The sequence below is a fragment of the Stigmatopora argus genome, chromosome 15 (assembly GCF_051989625.1).
Source record: "Stigmatopora argus isolate UIUO_Sarg chromosome 15, RoL_Sarg_1.0, whole genome shotgun sequence".
NCBI lineage: Eukaryota > Metazoa > Chordata > Actinopteri > Syngnathiformes > Syngnathidae > Stigmatopora > Stigmatopora argus.
This window is the reverse complement of record NC_135401.1, coordinates 15,536,213-15,557,182: the sequence shown is the minus strand read 5'-3', so window position 1 is coordinate 15,557,182 and position 20,970 is coordinate 15,536,213. Positions and strand designations below refer to the sequence as shown.

General features: G+C 40.5%; 1 protein-coding gene across 7 annotated transcripts in view; it reads left to right on the top strand.

The window, feature by feature from the left end:
* mipol1 (mirror-image polydactyly 1) overlaps positions 1-20,970 on the top strand; it is a 134,142-nt gene that overhangs the window by 59,993 nt on the left and 53,179 nt on the right. For 6 of the 7 annotated variants that reach the window (XM_077620194.1, XM_077620192.1, XM_077620189.1 and 3 more), the window contains 3 exons: positions 4,423-4,465; positions 4,545-4,715; positions 17,339-17,392. In XM_077620194.1, coding sequence (XP_077476320.1) covers positions 4,423-4,465; positions 4,545-4,715; positions 17,339-17,392 — 268 coding nt within the window. Of the gene's footprint in view, positions 1-4,422; positions 4,466-4,544; positions 4,716-10,230; positions 10,346-17,338; positions 17,393-20,970 lie in introns of all 7 variants that reach the window. The other variant, XR_013305060.1, reaches the window with a different exon arrangement.

The window sequence follows — 20,970 nt, the reverse complement described above, 5'->3', positions numbered from 1 at the left end:
ACTACTCCCAGCGCAATTCCTTCCTAAAAGTCTGCTCAGTCGAAGTCCCCTTTCAAATGCACATCAATAAATTAGAGTAATTTTATGATCTCTCAGCTTGATGTAAAAATATTATCTTATTATTATAAAAATATTTTATATTTATAAAATACATAAATAAATTTATATTTATAAAATTATTTGCCGATAATTGTGTGTTTGTAACAAGCGGAGAATGCGATAACTCTTGCTCAAAACCTGTGAAATGAGCTGTCATCAGCCAAGGGGCTTCCAAATAGACACGCAAACCTAATTAGAGATTAAACCCCCTGCATCACACATACCAGAATCCCCACAGCCCAGGATGAGGGGTGATTGATGTGGTGGCCGCAATCCTTTTTATGAGGGAGCGAATATGGACGATCATGTTCCATCTGTCAGGGTTGTGTGTGCGTCTACAGTATCTATCAGTGTGTCTTCACGTGACATATCCTGACAATTGGGTTACAGCTACCAAAAATGTTACCGTCAAATTTTTACTAATAAATTTGATGTGCGGGAACTTTTCCAAAATTTGGAATTAATTGTTGCTTGCTGTCCCAAATCCATGCACTGGTGCTGGAGCTGGTGGCGGAGTATGTGCATGTGAGAGGGAGTGAGCGCATGAGTGAGCGGCATGAGGCGAGCTGCCGAGCTGTAAGCGCGGTGTTAGAGGAGCTTTATTGGAGGCGGCTGGTCTTTCATTACCTGCTGTTCCCCGCAGAGCGGCGCCGCGTCAGTCATCTTATTACAGTTTATTACAGCAAAACAGAGCTTGGCTCAATGAACAACTTCCCAAGAGAATGATGGCAGATCGAAGCACTTTCACATCTAGAACGTGCAAAGGCCTCCAAGAACTGAAAACAACCATCCAGGTCCAACGAGAACCAAAATGTATCACACAAAACTTGCTAACGAGCTCCTGACAACCTCCCTAAACTCCGGAAATCCAAAAAAAAATGCCACTTAATTTTTTTTTAGGCAACCATTTGGAAAAAGTACCAAATTTCCAATTGAAATGCCTCGAAATTCACACCATCACGATGGCTTCCGCATCTTACTTCCGCATTTGATTCAACTGCACTGTAAACTGGATGAATTTGGGAATACGAGTGCATTATGAATAATCCGAGTTACAAGTTCTAACAAATGATTCATCTTGTGCGACTGGTAAGTCTTATCAATATACCTGCTCGGGGTAAGCACAAACGGAGGTTTGGAAGCTATGTATCACTGTGAATGCCACTATACCAGGATTGTTCACTCTTAGACTTACGTCACTGAGTTGTCTGTCATGAGATAAACATTAGATTGTGCAACAAGCTAACACTTTAATCGTTATTTACAAAGCTAATCAACAGGTCGTAACACTAATCGCAAGCCAGTGTGAATGATGACTGCAAAAAATACATTGCCATGTTAATCGATACTTAGCCACTTATTATTAATTTATACTAATGCTAATTAATTGTAACTTTGAATGCCAAGTGCAAATAAAACATGATGATCAAGCTAATACACTTGTCACTGTGATTGCGATGGCTCCTCGATATTGATGCGAACCCACAAAACATTGTTGTGGCGGCACCAAAGATGTATTGACTAGTCTAAAATAGTTCGTAATTTGACAGTCAGAGAAAATTGTGAGGAATGTGTCTTTTGAGCTTTAGAAAGACACAATATTCCTTTCAGGCCAGGAAGATATTTTATTTATTATTAATTGCTCTGTTCCATTTGATCACGATACAACAAAGAAGTGAGTTACCAAAAGGTGAGTGGATTTTAATGTGACATTAAATCCTTTTTCTGCTTGTCGTATGTTCTTTTGTCATGTCAGTTACGCTTAATAACTAGACTGGGTTCAGGAACCACATGATTGCTGTTTGGCAGGACACATGCATTTGAGTTGGATTTATTTAATAAAGTGACAGCACATATCAATGAACATATTTATATTCATGTTAATGACCATATATATGTAAATATGTAAGATTGTTGTCAAGGGCTAATTTCCATTTTTAGTCCCTTGTGTAGGTTGAAGATAAACAATGACATACTAGACACACACACGCACGTAGCACAATTTTAGACAGCGTTGGGTCACAATTTTGTTCGTCTAACAGCCAGGCTTTAAGATGATTGGCGAAAAGGGTCAGAGACAGGAGTTCACATATGTTTATTGGTATTGAGTTCCAGGTATGTGCGGCACGGACAGAGAAGGTGGTTTGGCTGAATTTACTCTTTTTGAAGGGAACTACACAGTTACCACTACAGCCAGCCCTTGTTGATGTGCTGGATTTTTTTGTACAAAATCTTGCAGTGGAGGAGGAGCTTTGTGTTGGAAGATTTTGTAAACTAAGGTGACATCTGCATATTCAACAGTATTGTCCCAGTTCAGGTGTTTGTGTTTTTTAAAATATCTGACAGTGGTGGTGCATTTTTGGCCTTCTGTTCAATACTTTCAGAACTTGCTTATAAAATGTTTCAATTGGTTTTAGTGTTGTTTTGCAGGCCGATAACCAACTTGTTAGGCAGTAAGTCATGTGTGATTATGATCATAGTGTCGAAATATAATTTTGCTGACTCATGCGTTAGACTGTTTCTAATGAACCCTAAAATTGGACAAATTGAATTTAATTTTATTCAGCGTGTCTTTTATATGTCGTTTAAAGACAAGCTGAGAGTCAAGAGTGATTCCTAGTTATTTAAATTCTTGGACTACATTGACTGTTTTTACTTGGTCAAAAACATGGGGGTCACTGTTGTTTGTCGCTCTTTTTGAGAAATACATACAGACAGTCTTAGATATTTTTAAGTGTAGTTGAGATTTTTCAAGCCAGTTATTCACACATACTATCACATATATTACACGTAACATACATTTTGGGACTTCCACCCCTACATTCGGTCCTCTTTTTGAGCCATAAAGCCCGGAATGGAGCCATGTCAAACTGGTCGACCTGTGCTAACCCACCAGACCGCCTTACATGATCCTTTTAGCGCATTATGTGTACTTTTGGAAGAAAGTACTTTTCGAAACGTTCTCCCACTATTTCTCATTGTCGTTGCTGCTGAAGGCAGAATATTTTCAACCTAGGCGTGCAGTGCTTATGCCGTACCAAATATGCTGACAGCATTAAATAGTATTGTTCCTGAAACCAATCTCTTCATTGAGAGTAAACTGACGCAAAAGTAGAACATGAAAAAAGTGATAAAAAGGATTAATGTGTTTAATTGTGTGTAATATACTATCTTAAAAAGCCAACTACAGCATTGTACGGTTGGTGGGGAATGAATGGAAACTCATTCACTTCTTTGTTATAACGTTACGATACGACAAACAGCAAATTTGAATGTCCTCCATGTTCTTTTTAATGATTAAAATGACTCATTCTTCAATTTTTTTTGTTAGTGTCTAGTTACCATTGTTTTAGACCCTAAGGAGGTCTGCCCACACTAGTCAGCGGTTGCTATGTGTGTACCTAGTCAATATGTATTCATTAGATACACATAAAAATATATGTATATTTTCTTAGAAACTGTGAAGACACAAGCAACGTTCTTAATGTCTTCACTTGAAATGATAATCTGGCAATGTTATTGAATTTTGTAATGACATTGGTGTGTTTTTGGAGCTCTTTGGGATATTTTTAGTGATTTGGGGCAGTGGTCGGGAATCTATGGCTCGCAAGCCAGACATGTCTCTTGATGGGTGCATATGGCTCTCCGCTAACCTGTAAGCTAAAATGTGGAACCCGCTGGGGAGAAAGCTGAGTCCCGAACACACCAATAAGAGCCTCACGTCGGCCCATCACTGTATTCGTGACGCTACCTCGAGCTCCGCTATTTTGACCAATGGGAGCCTTGCGTTGGCACATCAAAGTGGGGCCGACACTAATTCAGGTGCTTCTTCATCGACTAATGGCAGCCTCGTATTGGCACATCAGTGGCGCCGGCACTAACTCTAGCGCCGCTGTAACGACCAATGGGAGCCTCGTGTTGGCACGTCTGTGTTTGCGACATTACCTCAAATGCGTTCCATTGACCAATGGGAGTTTTGCGTTGGCACATCACAATTAAAATGGCACCGACATTAACTCTACTGCTGCTTTAGTCATAATTTTTCTTTTCATTAAACTCCCTTGCACGTGCCTCATACACCCATTGATTAGCAACAGTGTAACAATGTTATTGAAAGAATTTAGATACTTATTGTACCTTAAACGTGTTGAAATGAAAATGCACACGTATTTTTACTTTTAAAATCTGGGTATGGCTTTCAATGAATTACATTAAAAATATGAATTGTTTATGGCTCTCTCGATCCACAAGGTTCCCGACCCCTGATTTAGAGCCATATGAATAACCCAATTTTCCTGTTTGTTTTCATCCATGTGTGTTCAGGTGTGACCCGACTGACACCTCATCGTTCGGGGACAGCGACTCAGTAAAAACCTTTTTTTCCATCCTTACACTAGAACTTCACCCTGATGGGAATTGTGATCAAGTGTTTTGTTCACTTTCAGGAAGTGGACGAGCTTCTTCAGCGAGTGTGTGACTCCACCTGTGCACAGGAAATAGCTCAGTTGGGTTCGATCCTGGTGAGATGTGTGCGCTCTGTGGCACAGCGCCGCCGTGACATCACCGCGCAAAAGATGAAGGCCGTCATGGATGAGCGGGACGTCTCGCTTGCTAAGGTCTTGCTGGCTTTTTCTGTGTTTGTTTGATTGTCCGTCTCTTTACATTTTTGTGTTTGGGTGATGCCATTCACCACTGGAGAATATTGTTTTATCATTATTTGCATATAACCCAATGATTGCAGATAGATGTTGACTCTGTGTATGTATGTTCTACTTTGTTGTCTGAAAGTGTCAATGTCTAAATGAAGATTTTTTTCCTAACATGTTGCTGCATGCTTATCCCAGTTCAGATGGATTAAACGCCTATTATCGTCAAAGGCAACGATTGAGTTAAGACGAATTTTACTCTTGCATATGAGGACTATTTAACCTTGAGAAATTTTAGCTTTTGTTATTATACGTTTTTACATAACATGAATTCTTCACTAACCCGGTTGGTGGTCTCAGCATCCTGCTGTCATTGTAGAGGCTTGGGTTTGATTCCCACTTTATGGCTTGCATCAGCAAGGTTATTCTTGCATGCCAAAACAGTCATGTGAAATGACTGTTTCACTGTGTGACACCTAAGGGGAAAAACGCAGGCCGTGGGATACATGCATGCATGCATACATACATACGTACATACATACGTACATACGTACATGCGTACGTATGGACGGACGCACGCACGCACACACACAGTGGGGCATATAAGTATTTAGTCAACCACCAATTCCACCAGTTCTCCTACTTGAAAAGAGGGGCCTGTAATTGTCAACATGGGTAAACCTCAACCATGAGAGACAGAATGTGGAAAATAACAACAGAAAATCACAGTTTAATTTTTAAAGAATTTATTTCTAAGTTAGAGTGGAAAATAAGTATTTGGTCACCTACAAACAAGCAAGATTTCTGGCTGTCAAAGAGGTCTAACTTCTAATGAGGTCTCCACTCGTTAACTGTATTAATAGCATCTGTTTGAACTCATTATCAGTATAAAATACACCTGTCCAGAACCTCAGTCTCTCACACTCCAAACTCCACTATGGCCAAGACCAAAGAGCTGTCGAAAGACACCAGAGACAAAATTGTAGACCTGCACCAGGCTGAATGGTTGGTAAGACTGAATCTGCAATAGGTAAAACGCTTGTTGTATAGAAATCAGCTGTGGGAGCAATTATTAGAAAATGGAAGACTGTTACGACTCCCCCTTGGTAGTAAGATGTACCAGGGGGTCGCAACTACCACAGCAGAAAAACCCGGTCAATGAGGAGCCAGACACACCAGGCAAGTAGCATTCAATGATAATTTACTTACAACAAAGTCCACAGAAAACCTGGACTACGGGACAACATAGGGGAAGCAACAGATACTAAAGTGGCACCCTCAAATGAAAAAAGTGATAGATCTGTAAAAACAGCTTCAAGAGCAGGTTAAGAAAGAGTGAGATCAATTTAATAGGAAATAGGTTTATTACCAGACTGCAGGATGGGGAGAGAGCTCGAACAGCTGTGAACCGCTCACAGTCTGTTGTCCTTGCAACTCTCTCTCCGAATGAATAGTGGGTCAGTCTTTATATAGGCAAACAGAGTATAGTATAGTTTCTATGACAACGACCAAACTTTAGGCGAAGTCTGATTAATCAGTGTCAAGTCTCCATGACAATGACCAAACAGGGCAAAGTCTGATTAATCAGTGTCAAGTCTCCATGACAACGACCAAACTCTGGGCAAAGTCCGATTAATCAGTGTCAAGTCTCCATGACAACGACCAAACTCTGGGCAAGTTTGTCATGACTATGATGTTTCTATACTTACAAAAACTGATCAAATATGAACAAGCAATTGCCAAGCAAATTTGTCATTTTATCTTACAATTCCCTCCTGTTGTGAGTATAAAAACATCGGAACTTCGTTTGTTAGCGACGCTACTTTTGAACGAAATTCTTCACAAATTACTTCGAACTGGAGTTTAGACCGACCAGAAGGGGGCGAAAACCCTCACGCAGTTGAGGGAAAATTGCTCCCTTGACCTCCCGCTTGGGACGATCGCCTCACGGTCTGGCGTCTCAGAATAGGAAAGACATATTAATCAGTGTCAGACAGTAGCGCAAAATCAGGGTCAGATTGGGATATGGATTGTTGTATACGAGTTAGCATTAGCTGGGTTTCAACAATCATGGTGCGTTCGACTGTGGCATTAATGGTACGGGGCAACAAAGGAGTGGCTTCGTAAGAAGCATTTCAAGGTCCTGGAGTGTCCTAGCCAGTCTCCAGATCTCAACCCCATAGAAATTCTGTGGAGGGAGTTGAAAGTCCGTGTTGCCCAATGACAGCCCCAAAATATCACTGCTCTAGAGGAGATCTGCATGGAGGAATGGGCCAAAATACCAACAACAGTGTGTGAAAAGCTTGTGAAGAGTTACAGAAAACGTTTAGCTTCCGTTATTGCCAGCAAAGGGTACATAACAAATTATTGAGATGATCTTTTGGTATTGACCAAATACTTATTTTCCACCATGATTTGCAAATAAATTCTTCACAAATCAAACAGTGATTTTCTGTTTTTTTTTTCACATTCTGTCTCATTGTTGAGGTTTACCCATGTACTTTGTGCTTTTGCTTTGTCGTTCTGCAGCCTTTGCGACTGTACTGTCTAACTTGTAACTGTTTTTTTCTGTATCTGCATTCCCACCCTTCCTGCTACTGTCACATTGAAATTTCCCGAATACGGGATGAATAAAGTTATCCAATCCAATCCAATGTTGACAATTACAGGCGTCTCTAATCTTTTAAAGTAGGATAACTTGCACAATTGTTGGTTGACTAAATACTTATTTGCCCCACTGTACTTACACACGCACTTTTTACATTGCAACATTTACAACAAGTTTGAAAATGTAAAAAAAAAACAAATGTTTTGACATGATGTCATGTTTTAATGTGAATATGGTGGCCTTGGCACAATTGGTAGCTCGAATCATCTATGACCGTAGGATCAGCGGTTCAATTTCCTAGTTATGGCTGCCTACCGTCAGTGTCTTTGAGCAAGACACTGATCCCCCAGCGTTTACACAACAGCAGCCCCATTGGTGTGTAAATGTAAAGCACTTTGGGCTCTGTAAAAGCCTGAGAATATTGCACTGTGTAAGTAATCCCAATTTACCATCTATTTTTGAATGTGTAAAAAAAAATTAACACAAATCAATCTATGACTAAAACATGCTCTTGACTTTCAAAATAGAATATCAAAATACAGTGGTACCTCGTCACACGACCGCTCATAATACAATATTCTCGTTTTACGACGGAAATTTCGATCGAATAATTCGCCCGTCATGCGATCAAAATTTTGTGATGCGACCAAGCCAGGTGGCCATGGCACTGTCTTTTTTGCATATCTTTCGTGTATAACAATACTACGAGCACCGAATGAGTTCTTCAGATGAGTTGCGACCAGGAAACGCACAACGCGCATGCGCGGGAAAAAGAGGGCTTTCTGGGTAATGAAGTATACGCGTGCACACAACGCCGATAGGCAATGGCACTCTTTCTCAGAATAAAACTTCATGACCCACAATCAATACGTGGGTAAGCTCAGCTGTTGATTTCCTGTTATTCTTATCTAATACGAGGAGTTTTATATTACTTCTCGTTCGCTGCTCATAACATCCAGCGGCACCGGCCCGCAATTCCCTCCTCGCAATATTTCCGGTCGCAACTCTCTCTCATAGGCGCTGTTCAAAGCGGTTGCGACCAGACCCATTACAACGAGAGTCGGTGCCCCCGATGTCCCCACGAGCAGCGGAGCGATCGCTAAAATGTACTACAAGACTATTTCTCGTTGGCAAGTGGTCGTGGGTTATCCTATTGTGAATCATTTTCGGAATATTTTGAAGGGAATACGTAGTACAACAGCAAACAGCCCATCGATAGCGAACGTGAGGGTGGAGGCGTGGCAAACCGCCAACCCGGAAAACGAAGGTAACAAAAGATTACAACAAAATTAGAATTCAGTTTTGTGTAAAGTTACATGAAACGTATGTTTGAGTGTCTGTATATATTAATCCAAGTTAATTTAAATTTGTTTGTTCCGTTTACGAGTGCGTTGTCGTGGGAACAAAACCACCACCCCCCCCCCCCCCCCACGCCCCCAAACGTCTGTCTCCCGTCGGCAAAATCTGCCCAATTTTAGTTAGATTAAACACATTTTATTACTATTAAACCACTAGTTATGTGTTACTTTGTTAATAGATGGCGAATTAGAAGAAATAAAACATTTTTTCCAATCCAATATCCTGTTTTTGGTGTTTTTTCAGAGTTGGAACGAATTAAATTGTTTCCCATTCATTTCAATGGGAAACGTCCGCTCGAGTTACGAGAATCTCGTCATACGATCTCCATCCCGGAACGGATTAAGATCGTATGTCGAGGTACCACTGTAGTAAATCTCTGCTTGACCACATTAACTGTATTAAAGGTATTTAAAAAAACATTATATGAATGTCTATTGAAATTTCAGGACCGTTTAAAGAATAATTAAAGTTCAATTCTTACATATAGACCCTTTAACATGAGAATTCACATTTTAACATGAAATTTTGTCATGTTTTTATGTTAGAAATTGCAGGTTTAATGTCAGAAATTTTAATTATTTGAAGCAAATAGTTTGCTGCAAGGCCTCCCACTTCAAATATATTGATCGTCTACTTTTGACAATTTAATGTAAATTAAGATCGTATATAGTATCGTATATAGTAGAAAAGAGATTATACTTGGGCCTTTATCATTATTAATGGCATTGAAAGAATTCAAATGTGACATAGTATTTTGTTTTCATGTTTCAAGTCGACAATTTCTCCATGTTAATGTGAAATTTTAACATGAACAATTTTGCATTTTTGACGTGAAAGTTCACATTTTAAAATGAAAATTTTTTACATTTTAATATTAGCATATATTGAGACAAATATTTGAAATATTGACCTGCTGACTAACGTCAATGGCAGTCCATGAGTCAACCTGCATGTTCATCTGTGGTACCCTCTTCCATTAACCTGCCCGTGTCTCGCCCTAAATCAGCAACATCTCGCAGCGCAGCATCTTTTAACACTCCGCCCCCAGGCGTTAACGACACCCTCCAAAGTAACACCTTAATGCGGCGACGGCAGCTGAAATATGTTTCAAAGCGAGCGTAATCCCCAGTAGAGGAGAAGAGCGAGAACACTCCATGCTGGAGGATTCCTCTCGTCCCCCCCACTCCCCCCGCTGGCCGTCCCTGGCTCCCTCTCCTCATCTCTCAGGGATTATCCCTCACCGCTGCCAGGACTTTTGGGAAATATTAGAAAAGGGGGGGGTGGCGGTTCTTCCTTTATTGAGCTAATATCAGGTCATTACAAGCTTATTAAATGGGTGCAGCTACTGCTGCTGCCAAGTTGCTAGTGCAATTCCCTAAAATTGACAGTTTGGAAAACTCGGCTGTGTTCTCATTGTAGAAACTTAGGAAAAACTCAGGCTTTAATGGCCACAATGGAGCATGTTGTCGCAGTGTGGCGAGCCACTTTGCCCGACCAATTATGGCTGTTTTTGAACAGGTTTTGATCGAAATACAGCTCGAGACCTCCAGTCATTTTGCACTTCTCTCGTGTCCCCCAAGAAACACGTTTTTGGGGAACGACCACCTTGAAGAACGGAGTGAAATATTTACATGTAAGCATGCTCTAAAATGACTAATTGATTTTCGCTCTAAAGCTGCAACTAACGATTATTTTATTTATCAATTAATCAATTAAACGATTAATCAGATAATTGGAAATTTCTGCAATTACCATAATTATTTAATAATAGTAAGAAACAACAAATAATATACAAGTTAAGTTGTTTTAGACATGTTTTAAGTAAAAATGCATGACTACTAATAAAATAATATTTTTTTTACACCTGTACTGTTTTAAGTACATAAAACATGTTCAAGTGTTTAGTTAAATAAAGGTCACAGAAAAGTCTCATTACAAACATCTGGAAAAAATTAATTCAAATTGCCTTGTCAAAGTCCTGATATTTATATGGTCCATTACTCTGATGTAATATTTAAACAAAAATGTACCAGTTTGCCTCTAGACCAAGAATGTAGCACCAATAAAAGAAGTAACTAAATTCAATGTAAAATGGGCATTATTTAGAACACTGATCTTCAGATCACCAACGTGACACATTACGGCTAATACACTTGCAACAACTTTCTTCTAACTAGATGAAGTCATCAATGTGGCATTACACTACATGATGACAACTTCAAAGTTTATTCAAACAAAGCAAAGTTAGCATCTCCACCATTTGATTGACAGATTGGAAACAACAATTAGGTGCATACTGCCACCTACTGTACAAACGTGTACCATCCATGCCTCCACCTCGATTTCACCCAATGCGCTTGAGTATATCCGTAAATAGTTGCCGACAATAATCGATATTCCAATTTGTTGGCAGGAAATTTAATGATCGATTTTTAGTGATTTTTATCAATTAGTTGTTGTTAGTTGAGCCTTTTTATGCTTGTCACCTCCCCTCAACACGCCCCTTTTTGGGGATAAAATCCAAAATGAAGTTTCACCGACAACAACAAGTTTGCTCCGACTTGACTCTCAAGGCTAGCAAGTAGTCTGTCTCTTGAGGCAATGAGAGAAGCAAGCGTTTTCTTGTGATCCAAACTATCGGGGTGGGAAGGGCCATAATGAATTCTGTATTTTAAAAATGAACCATGTCTAAGTTTTTTTGTGTTATAGCCTCTATTGACATGTTTAACTAACAGCACAAACATGTACCCTATGATCGTATTTATTTGTGTTTTGTGCTGTCACAAACACTCATCTTAAAGTTATGTTAAGCACACTCAGAAAACTCAAGAAACAACTCTGTCATGAACGAGGGTCAAAGGCACACCGCCGACCATAGCTAATTAGCCTTGGTCCTGGAAAAGATTAAAAACTGCCCGAAAAAGGTGATTGTAGTTGGACAGAAACTTTCAAACTCTGCTAGGGGCGCACTACACCATTTCAGGCCAGCTCTGGAGCACTTCGTTTTCGGGTTCGGCTGGCGGCGTGCTCCCTTGTTGGACCCAGTTGGTGCTAACCTTGGTTTTGGCATCATGGAGACGTAGCTTCCTTCTTTTTTATCTTCCAAAGAGAAATCATTAGATATTTTATTTTAAAAACATTTTAGTGAGGCTCGTTGGGTGAGTGGTTAGCGCGTCGGCCTCAGCTCTGGGGTCCTAGGTTCAAATCCAGGTCGGTACACCTGTGTGGAGTTTGCATGTTCTGCGTGGATTTCCTCCGGGTACTCCTGTTTCCTCTCACGTTCCAAAACCATGCAAGGTAGGCTGATTAGACACTAAATTGCCCCTAGGTGTGGGTGTGAGTGTTCATGCTTGTCCGTCTCCTTGTGCTCTGTGATCGGCTGGCCACTGATTCAGGGTGTCCCCTCCTCTGGCCCGAAGTCATTAGGGTCGCCCCTAATGAGGCTAAAGTGCTACAGAAAATAAATGAATGAATGAAAAACATTTAATCTAAAGTCTCTATTCATCAATAATCTTAATTTGAATTCTTTCTTAAAACAGGAAGTGGTGATTTACTTTAATGGGGCGCACAAAGAAATATAGAAGGCTGCATCTGGCCCCTGAGCCACTACTTTGACACCTGTAGTTTATATGGTTTGTCAGGACATGACTAGGCACCTGTGTTCAAGGGACACTGTTCAAATATGGGGAGAGATCTATGTCAATGTCCTCATAATCCCGAGAATGATTCTGCATTTTTTTGTGCTTCAATAACTTTTTTCCCCACGTTACAGTGACGTAATTCCAATGCCCTCACAATTCTGAGTGTATATGTATGCATTTGTTTTTATCTAAAATAACTAATTTTAAATTAGCTTTTAAAAGTCCCTTTTATGCCACTTGACGGGCAGAATGTCAATCGCCCATTATGAAGGGGGCCTGCGAGTGACCAGAAATGCCAGGGCCATATTTTGGTTCCAGTTCAATACTGTACATGGCTTTGAAAACAAACGTTCGGAAAAAAAATTAAATGCAGTGATACTTCTAATATTCACGAATGCTTCGACATAAGAAATATTCAGGTTACGAAACGGACACCTGGAATGCCAGAGCTGAATTAAATGGGTTAGGTGCCACCGGCGGAATATTAGCGCGACCAGAAGCCCCTTTTTCTTCACTTTTTAGTATTCTATGGGACACTGGATGATCAGCTCTGCTCCTAGTTTTTCTTAGGGTCCTTAACATAAATTTAGGTTGTTAAATTGGGTGTATACATGAGTATTTTTTTGCATACATGTCTATACAGTAATACTTTGAGATACGAGCTTAAAGCGTTACAGGACAGAGCACGTATGTCAATTTCTTCGTAAATCAAATCAATTTTTCCCATATAAAATAACCAAATACAAACTAATCCATTCCCACCCTTTGAAAAAACACTAATAAAAATAGGATATTACCGTATTTATTCGAGTGTAACGCACGTGTACAACGCGCACCCATAATTTGAGTACTCGGACGATTCGCCGAAAGACGTTTGGCCGACGGACAGTTCGCCGAACGGACGTTTCGCCGAAACGCTCGCCCCGTCCCTGGATCGTGTGTGTACAAGTTTTTCAACCTCGGCCCGCGGGCCGTATACGGCCCGTTACAGATAACATTCATTTAGGAATAACAAGGGCATGTACTGCCCCCCGCTGGACATATTTCTAAATACAGTGGTACCTCGTCATACGACCGCTCGTCATACAAAATGCTCGTCTTACGGGGGAAATTTCGATCGAATAATTCGCCCGTAATGCGGTCAAAATTTCATGATGCGACCAAGCCAGGTGGCCATGGCTTTTTTTTTGCATATGTTTCGTGTATATTAATATCTACGAGCACGGAACTAATTAATTCAGACGAGTTTCTCATACGACCAGGAAACGCACAACGCGCGGGCAAAAAGAGGGCTTTCTGGGTAATGAAGTATACTCGTGCACACAACACCCATAGGCAATGGCAACCTTTCTCAGAATAAAACTTCATTACCCACAATCAATACGTGGGTAAGATCAACTACAGACGCTCCCCTACTTACGAGCATTCAACTTACGAACAACGGTACATACGAACATGTCTGCAAATTGCGTTTAAGTCGAAAAATGTTCGTAAGTCCAATTTTGTATTTTTTTCCGAGTAGTGCTTCTTTCCGCCGCTAATACCGACGCCTGGCGCTGTGAGGGCTCAGCTCACCCAGCATCTACCTTCTTCGTTGCAATGCGGAAGTGCGTGAACGTATCTCCAGTGGGCAAAGAGCCTTTTTCATTTGTATCATTAAATATCTCGTGCATCCATTATTGAATATGGTTGGTAAAAAGAGAAAGTCTTCTATTGAGGGAGTTGCAAGGAAGAGGCAAGCCATTTCATTTGAAACGAGTGGCAATAATAACGAAGCTTGATGCGCGTGAGTGTGGTGAGCGTTTCACGGGCATACAACTTGTCAGTACCATTTATAAACAGAAAGATCGAGCAGCAGGACCCAAATATTGAACGTTGCACAAAGTTTGCAAATTAATTGAATGATGCCATACAGTGCTACCACATCATTTATGATGAAAAAAAGAAGAAAACTGTGCAATCGTCGTTAGATCGCTTCTTTCGGCCAGTTTCTAATACATAAATCTCTCTCTCTCTCTCTCTCTCTATACAGTACTGTACATATTCTCTCAATTTTATTAAATGTTTTTTTAGTACAAACCAATGCGTGTTACTTATACAAGCCTTAAACATACAAATGCACTTATATAAACCTTCAATATACTTATATAGGCCTTAAACATAAATTATAATACAAAATATAGCACTGAATCAACTTACAAACAAATTCAACTTATGAACAATCGCTCGGAACCTAACTCGTTCGTAAGTAGGGGAGCGTCTGTATTGTATTTCCTGTTATTCTTTCTCAGGAAAGATGCTCCGGCGATCGTTCTTTAAAGACTATTTCTCGTTGGCAAGTGGTCGTGCGTTATCCTATTGTGATGACATTTGTATGCGACATTATCGAAATATTTTGAAGGGTAGACAAAAACAAACAACTCTTGATGCGTTCGTTTTGAAGACTTCGGCGGAGCGGCCAGGTGGTGTCAACCCGTAGAACTACGTAAGGTAAAAAAGATTACAACAAATTTAGAATTTAGTTTTGTTTGAAGTTACATTAAACGTTGAGTGTCTGTATATAGTTATCCAAGTTCATTTAAATTTGTTTGTTCGTTTACGAGTGCATTTTTGCCGTGGATAAAGCCCCCCCGAGCAGCCCCCCCCCCCCGCCTCCGTGTATGCCGCTGTCTATACCCTCCGCGAAATGTGTCTAATTTTACTCCTATTAAACACATTATTACTATCAAACCACTCGTTATTTATTACTTTGTCAATATATGGCGAATTATAAGAAATAAAACATTCTTTTCAATCCAATATCCTGTTTTTGATGTTTTTTTCAGAGAGTTGGAACGAATTAATTTGTTTCCCATTCATTTCAATGGGAAACTTCCGCTCGAGTTACGAGAATCTTGTCATACGAGCTCAGTCCCGGAACGGATTAAGCTCGTATCTCGAGGTACCACTGTACAAGTACGTACTACACTACAATGTGCTGCCAATTTTTTATATTTTTTATTTTATCTTTGCGTTTTCAGTAGTAGCCATTTGGACACACAATGTAATTTATCAAAGCTTGGGATTGATGTCTGACACTGAGAAAAAAAACAACACTAGAAGACTTATGTGAAATTCTAGAGAACAATACCTGAAAATGCCATGGAACACACTTTTACTTCTAGTTTAATTTTAAATAATTTCCCATTATTTTAGGAAATATATTCAAAATGATTTGCTGAGAACCTTAATTCAAAGATTAATCTCAACGTTTTCAATGCTGGTGTAAATTTTCTGGAGTAGGATTTCTGGATTTACTATTTCATTACAGTAGTACTTACTGTTACTACTACTTTATTTTCTCTATTTCTTCTGTCACGTACTGGCAAACGTCCGTCGGCGAAAATTCTTTCGGCGAATCGTCCGGTCACGATAATTTGTGACTAAAAATGGTTTTTTTTTTTTTTCCACTTTTTCTCAGCTCACACCAAGAATTGCACTGGTACTCGTAACTGGTAAATGCTGAACACACGTCGCCATGACAAAACATTTACCCACAACATATGGTACGGAAACCTGGTAAAACAAACTACCAGTATGAACACAAAGTCTAATTCATCATAATATTTAAAACAAATTCAAAGTCTGATTCATCATCATCAGATTCACCAAACAATTGATTCCATTCTTCTTGAATTATTTTTGGGGTTTTTGTTAGGGTTAGGGTTACAGTTAGGGTTAGGTGTGAGCACCAGCCAATGACGGCGGGGCGAGCCGCGAAGCCCATTGACGATAGCGCTCGCTGGGCGGACTCAAGAGAGCGGCTGCCTCGGTAACGTTTCTCTGGAGCAACCTTTTTTATTTTATTTTACACTCCCCTATAAACTTGCCGAAGGCTATTTGGAGAGGCCTGGCTTTTGGTAGAACGGCCTCCCTCGCACCATCTAGAGGACAAAGACAGGTTTTTACGTTCCCCATTATTACGGCTGTGGAGGGGACTTTTTCACCGGCGGAGGGGACTTTTTCACCGGCGGAGGGCAGCTTTTCACCGGGATTTGGTCATTAAAGCGAAGACCTCATGTATAACGCGCACCCAAACTTTGCTTCAGTTTTTTGGTACAAAATTTTGAGCGTTATACTCGAATAAATACGATACAATGGAAAAATGTTTTTAATTGTTCTAATTCACCACCTACGCTCACAAAGTAACAAATACGTATCTAGTGTTTATGATCTACAATAAAATGTGACATTAATGCGTACAGTACTGTATGGACTTCTTACTTCGAGACAGACGATAGCGCTAACGGCTGTGTGTGCAGAGGAGGAGAAGAGAGACTTGACAGCAACACGTTCAGTTCGCTACACTTTTGTGACACTACGTAACATAACATAAAATTACAATTGAACTTAAATGAACTTAGCTTACGAAACACACACCTTTGTTGTGCTATAACTGAGGCATAGGTGTTAATGTATTCCGCTACGGCTTTCGAGTCAGAGCTTGCTGCTTTTGCATGCCTCACAACAGAATGTATCCCAGTTCGTTTTTTAAAGTTATCGAACCATCCACGACTCGCTTGGAAGGTTTTCGCTGGTGGCAGTCTCCCCTTTCTGAGCTGCTTGCTTTACTTTCAAGTCCTCTTAGATTCCGCTAACTGTCTTCATCCATAATAAAAGAAGCCTCTCCATTTCGTCATGAATCTCACTGCGGAGCTTGAAAACTACCTCGCGAGCGCATCTTATGCTCGTATGTCAAATTTGTCTCGTATCTCAGGGCAAAAATTTCCTCTGAATTTTCCTCTTATCTCAAATTTCTCATATGTCCGGCATTACTGTATTTGCCTACATATTACATACAAAATTGGTATAATTTTATAATTTTACATCGACAACACACCTACTTTGGCATAGAATGACTTGCAACACGTCAATAACCTTTCTATTATTCGAACGGCTTTAATTTTATTTAATGAACTTGTCTTTAATGTTTGCCTTTTCTGCAGTGTCGGAGCCTGCAACAGGAAGTCATGGAGGAGAGAGAACATAGGGTGAACAAGGTACATGCGTCATGATCCACATCTTCATCTTCAGTTGCTTTTTTCGGCTCCGGTGGACGTGGTACACAGCCATCTGTTAAACACTGAAGAAATATCATCTGTTATGATACCTAGATAATAATATAAGAGCTCACTTTCAATCAGTGGATTGACATATCTAGATGTCCAATCTATCGCCATCAATTGCAGCCAATTATTTTGGGTAAAGTAAACATCGAAGATGCTTTGCCTCAAAGCTTCCCTTGCCAATTTCATCTGTGGTAGAGGAGTTTAAAGCCACTAGGGCAACGACAATGGGTGCACTCTTGTTGTCTAGAGATGAGAAAGTGAGACACGCAAGCACGACCATCAAGTGTGGGAGAAAGTGGAAACCCCGGTTGACTTTAACGGAAACAGAGTCCCATATGAAACATCGGTAAGTCGTGGGCTACATGTGTCAAGGCCGGCAGGGCCGAGGACACTATAAAAACAGCAGATGGAGTAGAGCAGCACAGCAAGAAGAGACTTGGTGACCTACTGCCCACGTGGACTTGAAGAAGAAACTTGTCTTCCCGCAGGACGTGGCGGCGACTTTACTTCAACCTTACATGGCTCTAAAGCGGCCCTAAAATCCTGGCATGACGATATTTCGTCCAGAGGATAGGACTGTAGTCAAAACAGCTGAAGAAACCCACACAGGACATAGCCGCAACAGCCAAGTTCAGCTCAAAAAGGCTGTGGGTCATAGAGAGCCCACAGTTGGAACCCTTCTGCAGGTGAAGCCTAGTCAGGCCCCACTCAGGTGAGGTGTATAGGTTAAGGGGCGAAACACATGTGACCCAGAGGTGATGATGCATAAGGGTTGACATAAGAGTTTGCAGCCCAAGTAAGATCATCTCTAAAAGTGTTCGACATTTCGTAAGTTTGAGTAGTTCCGAATGGTTACGGCTCGTGGCAAAGCAACTTGGATTTTTACTTTACCCCACTGTGCTTATTGCATTATTGTGGCCAAATCGTTTGTTTCAAACGCTGAAATGCACCGGCTGAGTAAGATATTTTTGATTTAAGCTCAACAATTGCTTCGAGTGGTTGTGTCGAATCAGTTTGCACTGTGTACATTGGAAGGTTTCGGTCTGGAGTGCTTCGTTTGTTTGCAGTACGCGTTTTGAGTGTTAGTGGCCGGGCTGTGCTTTTTGAGCGCGATTTGGCCGAGTATATTTTTGATTAAGGCTCAACGGTTATTTCGTGGAGTGGTTCCAAGTACTTCAGGTGCTTGGATCGAATCGGTTTGCACTCTGTGCATAGAGAGGTTTTCTGAAGAAAAAAAGTATACTAAAACGTGTGTGGTCTCGCTGGCTTTTTTTTTTTTTTTTAATGTTTCTAAAAATAAATACTAAAATGATGTGTGGATACTAAACTAAGGAATACTTGTTATAAAATAAATAATTTGAATAAAACAAAGAAGGCACTGTAATGTAATTGCAATTAGATCCGCAGAGCCAGAGCGTGCTCTGTGTACGTCACGTGAACGTCGCCCTCTTAATAATCTTCCCCTTCGCAAGTCCGCATCTATTTTGACCTAGTATCCCCAATATGGAGGAGCAAGAAGTTAAGGATAAACTAAAGACAGGAGAACTGAAAAGACAAACGCGCACCGTTAAGAGTGAGGTGTGGGAAAGGTTCAAATTGATTGTTGAATAGGCAACTGAAACTTGCGTTGACTTCGCCGAATGTAGTCAATCTTGCGGTTTGCTTTCATACGAGAGCAAAAAGACTGGCAACTTGACGCTGAGCAGGCATTTAAACAGTTGTACCAGCAAAAGTGATGATCGTCAAACATCTATATTATCAAATAAAAGATGTAAATGTTTATACGGTTTTGTTTAACTTATAGATTTAGTAACAAAAGACAGGCTTTAATTTGTTATCATAAATCACCGTTCCTCCCGACTCGGGAGTCCCGAGTCCTCACAAATAAACTATGAAATTTCGGGTTTGCGTCTGGCTCGGGCCTATAAATCAAGTTAATTCACCGGGCTCGGCCAGGTCAGGCTTTAATACCTGCGGGCTGGATCGAGTCTGGTTCGATTTTTTTCGGCCCAATCTTACATCCAAGTGCAGAAAACATAGAGAGCAACGCAGACCACCTAGGGTTACACAGATTGACCTCTCTGAGTTTGTTACAGTTGTTCGTCAGTCGGTCGAAGAGGACCAGGGCCCGGAGTCAAACCATAATGCCACAGACCTCCCCACTCAACCTGCCCAGATTACATGAAGAATTGCCAAACCTGAAAGTCCAAAAGATTTCGTGCAGAAACCGCGCTTGAATTTACCACAAATGACGGACCACAGATGGTCTCAAGTAGAGGATTTAACCTTGGACAACATTTTGAAAGGGGATGCATCGAAAAAGATTAACTATGGTCGAAGTTGTGTATCAAGTGTGTCAAGACCTTTGGTGTAAAGAAAGGCAGGGTTCCTAAGCCCACTGCTGGGCCCAGTAGAAGACGAAGGCAGATCAAAGATCTGCAAGGGGAACTTACACTACGCGAGGCAAGTGATGAGGAGAGAGAGGCCCTGAGTGCAATCAGCATAGAGGTACGGAAGAGGCTAATCTATTTGGTGAGAGCAGAGCCCGCTGGAGAGAAGCGGTGGCAGAGGAACGCTTGCTTAATAGTCTCATGAAAATTTGAAATGAATTCAAATATAATACATTTGAATTTATGATCTTAAGCATAGTTTATCACGTAAAAATTATTTTAGTTTAAAAAAATTGCTTGTTTAATGTTATGAAATTTAGGAGGTTAAATGTGACATTTGTCACGTTAAGACGTTACATTCATCTTGGTAAAAATATGAAATTTACCAGGTTAAATAAAAAAATTCACATTCATACATGACATTTATCATGTTAAAGAGGTGAGCGTTATCTCTTTAATACATGAAATTGCTCATTTTAAATTGTGAAATTTCTCGTTAAAAATGACATTTATGATATCGAATGTGTAATCGCTGGTTTGAATACGGGGGTGGGGCTGGGTGTGTGTGTGTGTGTGTGTGTGTGTATGTGTGTGTATGTGTGTGTGTGTGTGTGTGTGTGTGTGTGTGTGTGTGTGTGTGTGTGTGTGAAGATTCTCTCACTACGTTTGTCCAAACCGTTAAACGTAGAGTTGAAATTTTTTAGTGTGTAAACTCAACTTTTATTTGTTACAGCTGAAAGCAGAGTTGATGTATGAATCGTTGATTTTACATGATGTGCCCTAAACGCACCGCGTGGCTGAATGGTCCGCCAGCGAGTTTCAAGGTGCTCCCCAGAACACTTTTTCTGTCGTGACGGGAGTTATAAAACATCCACCCATCCATAAATCATGCTTTATCTATTCTCTAATCCTTATAAAGCGTGATGTACGGATCGATGTGTGTGTGTACACCTGGAAACTTGTTGGGGGAAATTCTCCCCAAAATGACATTTGTAAATGACGTGGAAAGACGTCTTGGGTCAGCGCATCCTGCACCATTGTGTCTCTCCGAGTCTTTCCGTCGCAACAGGGGAAAACGTGTTTCAGGGAGCAGGAATAGATAAAACGTGATTTCTGGGT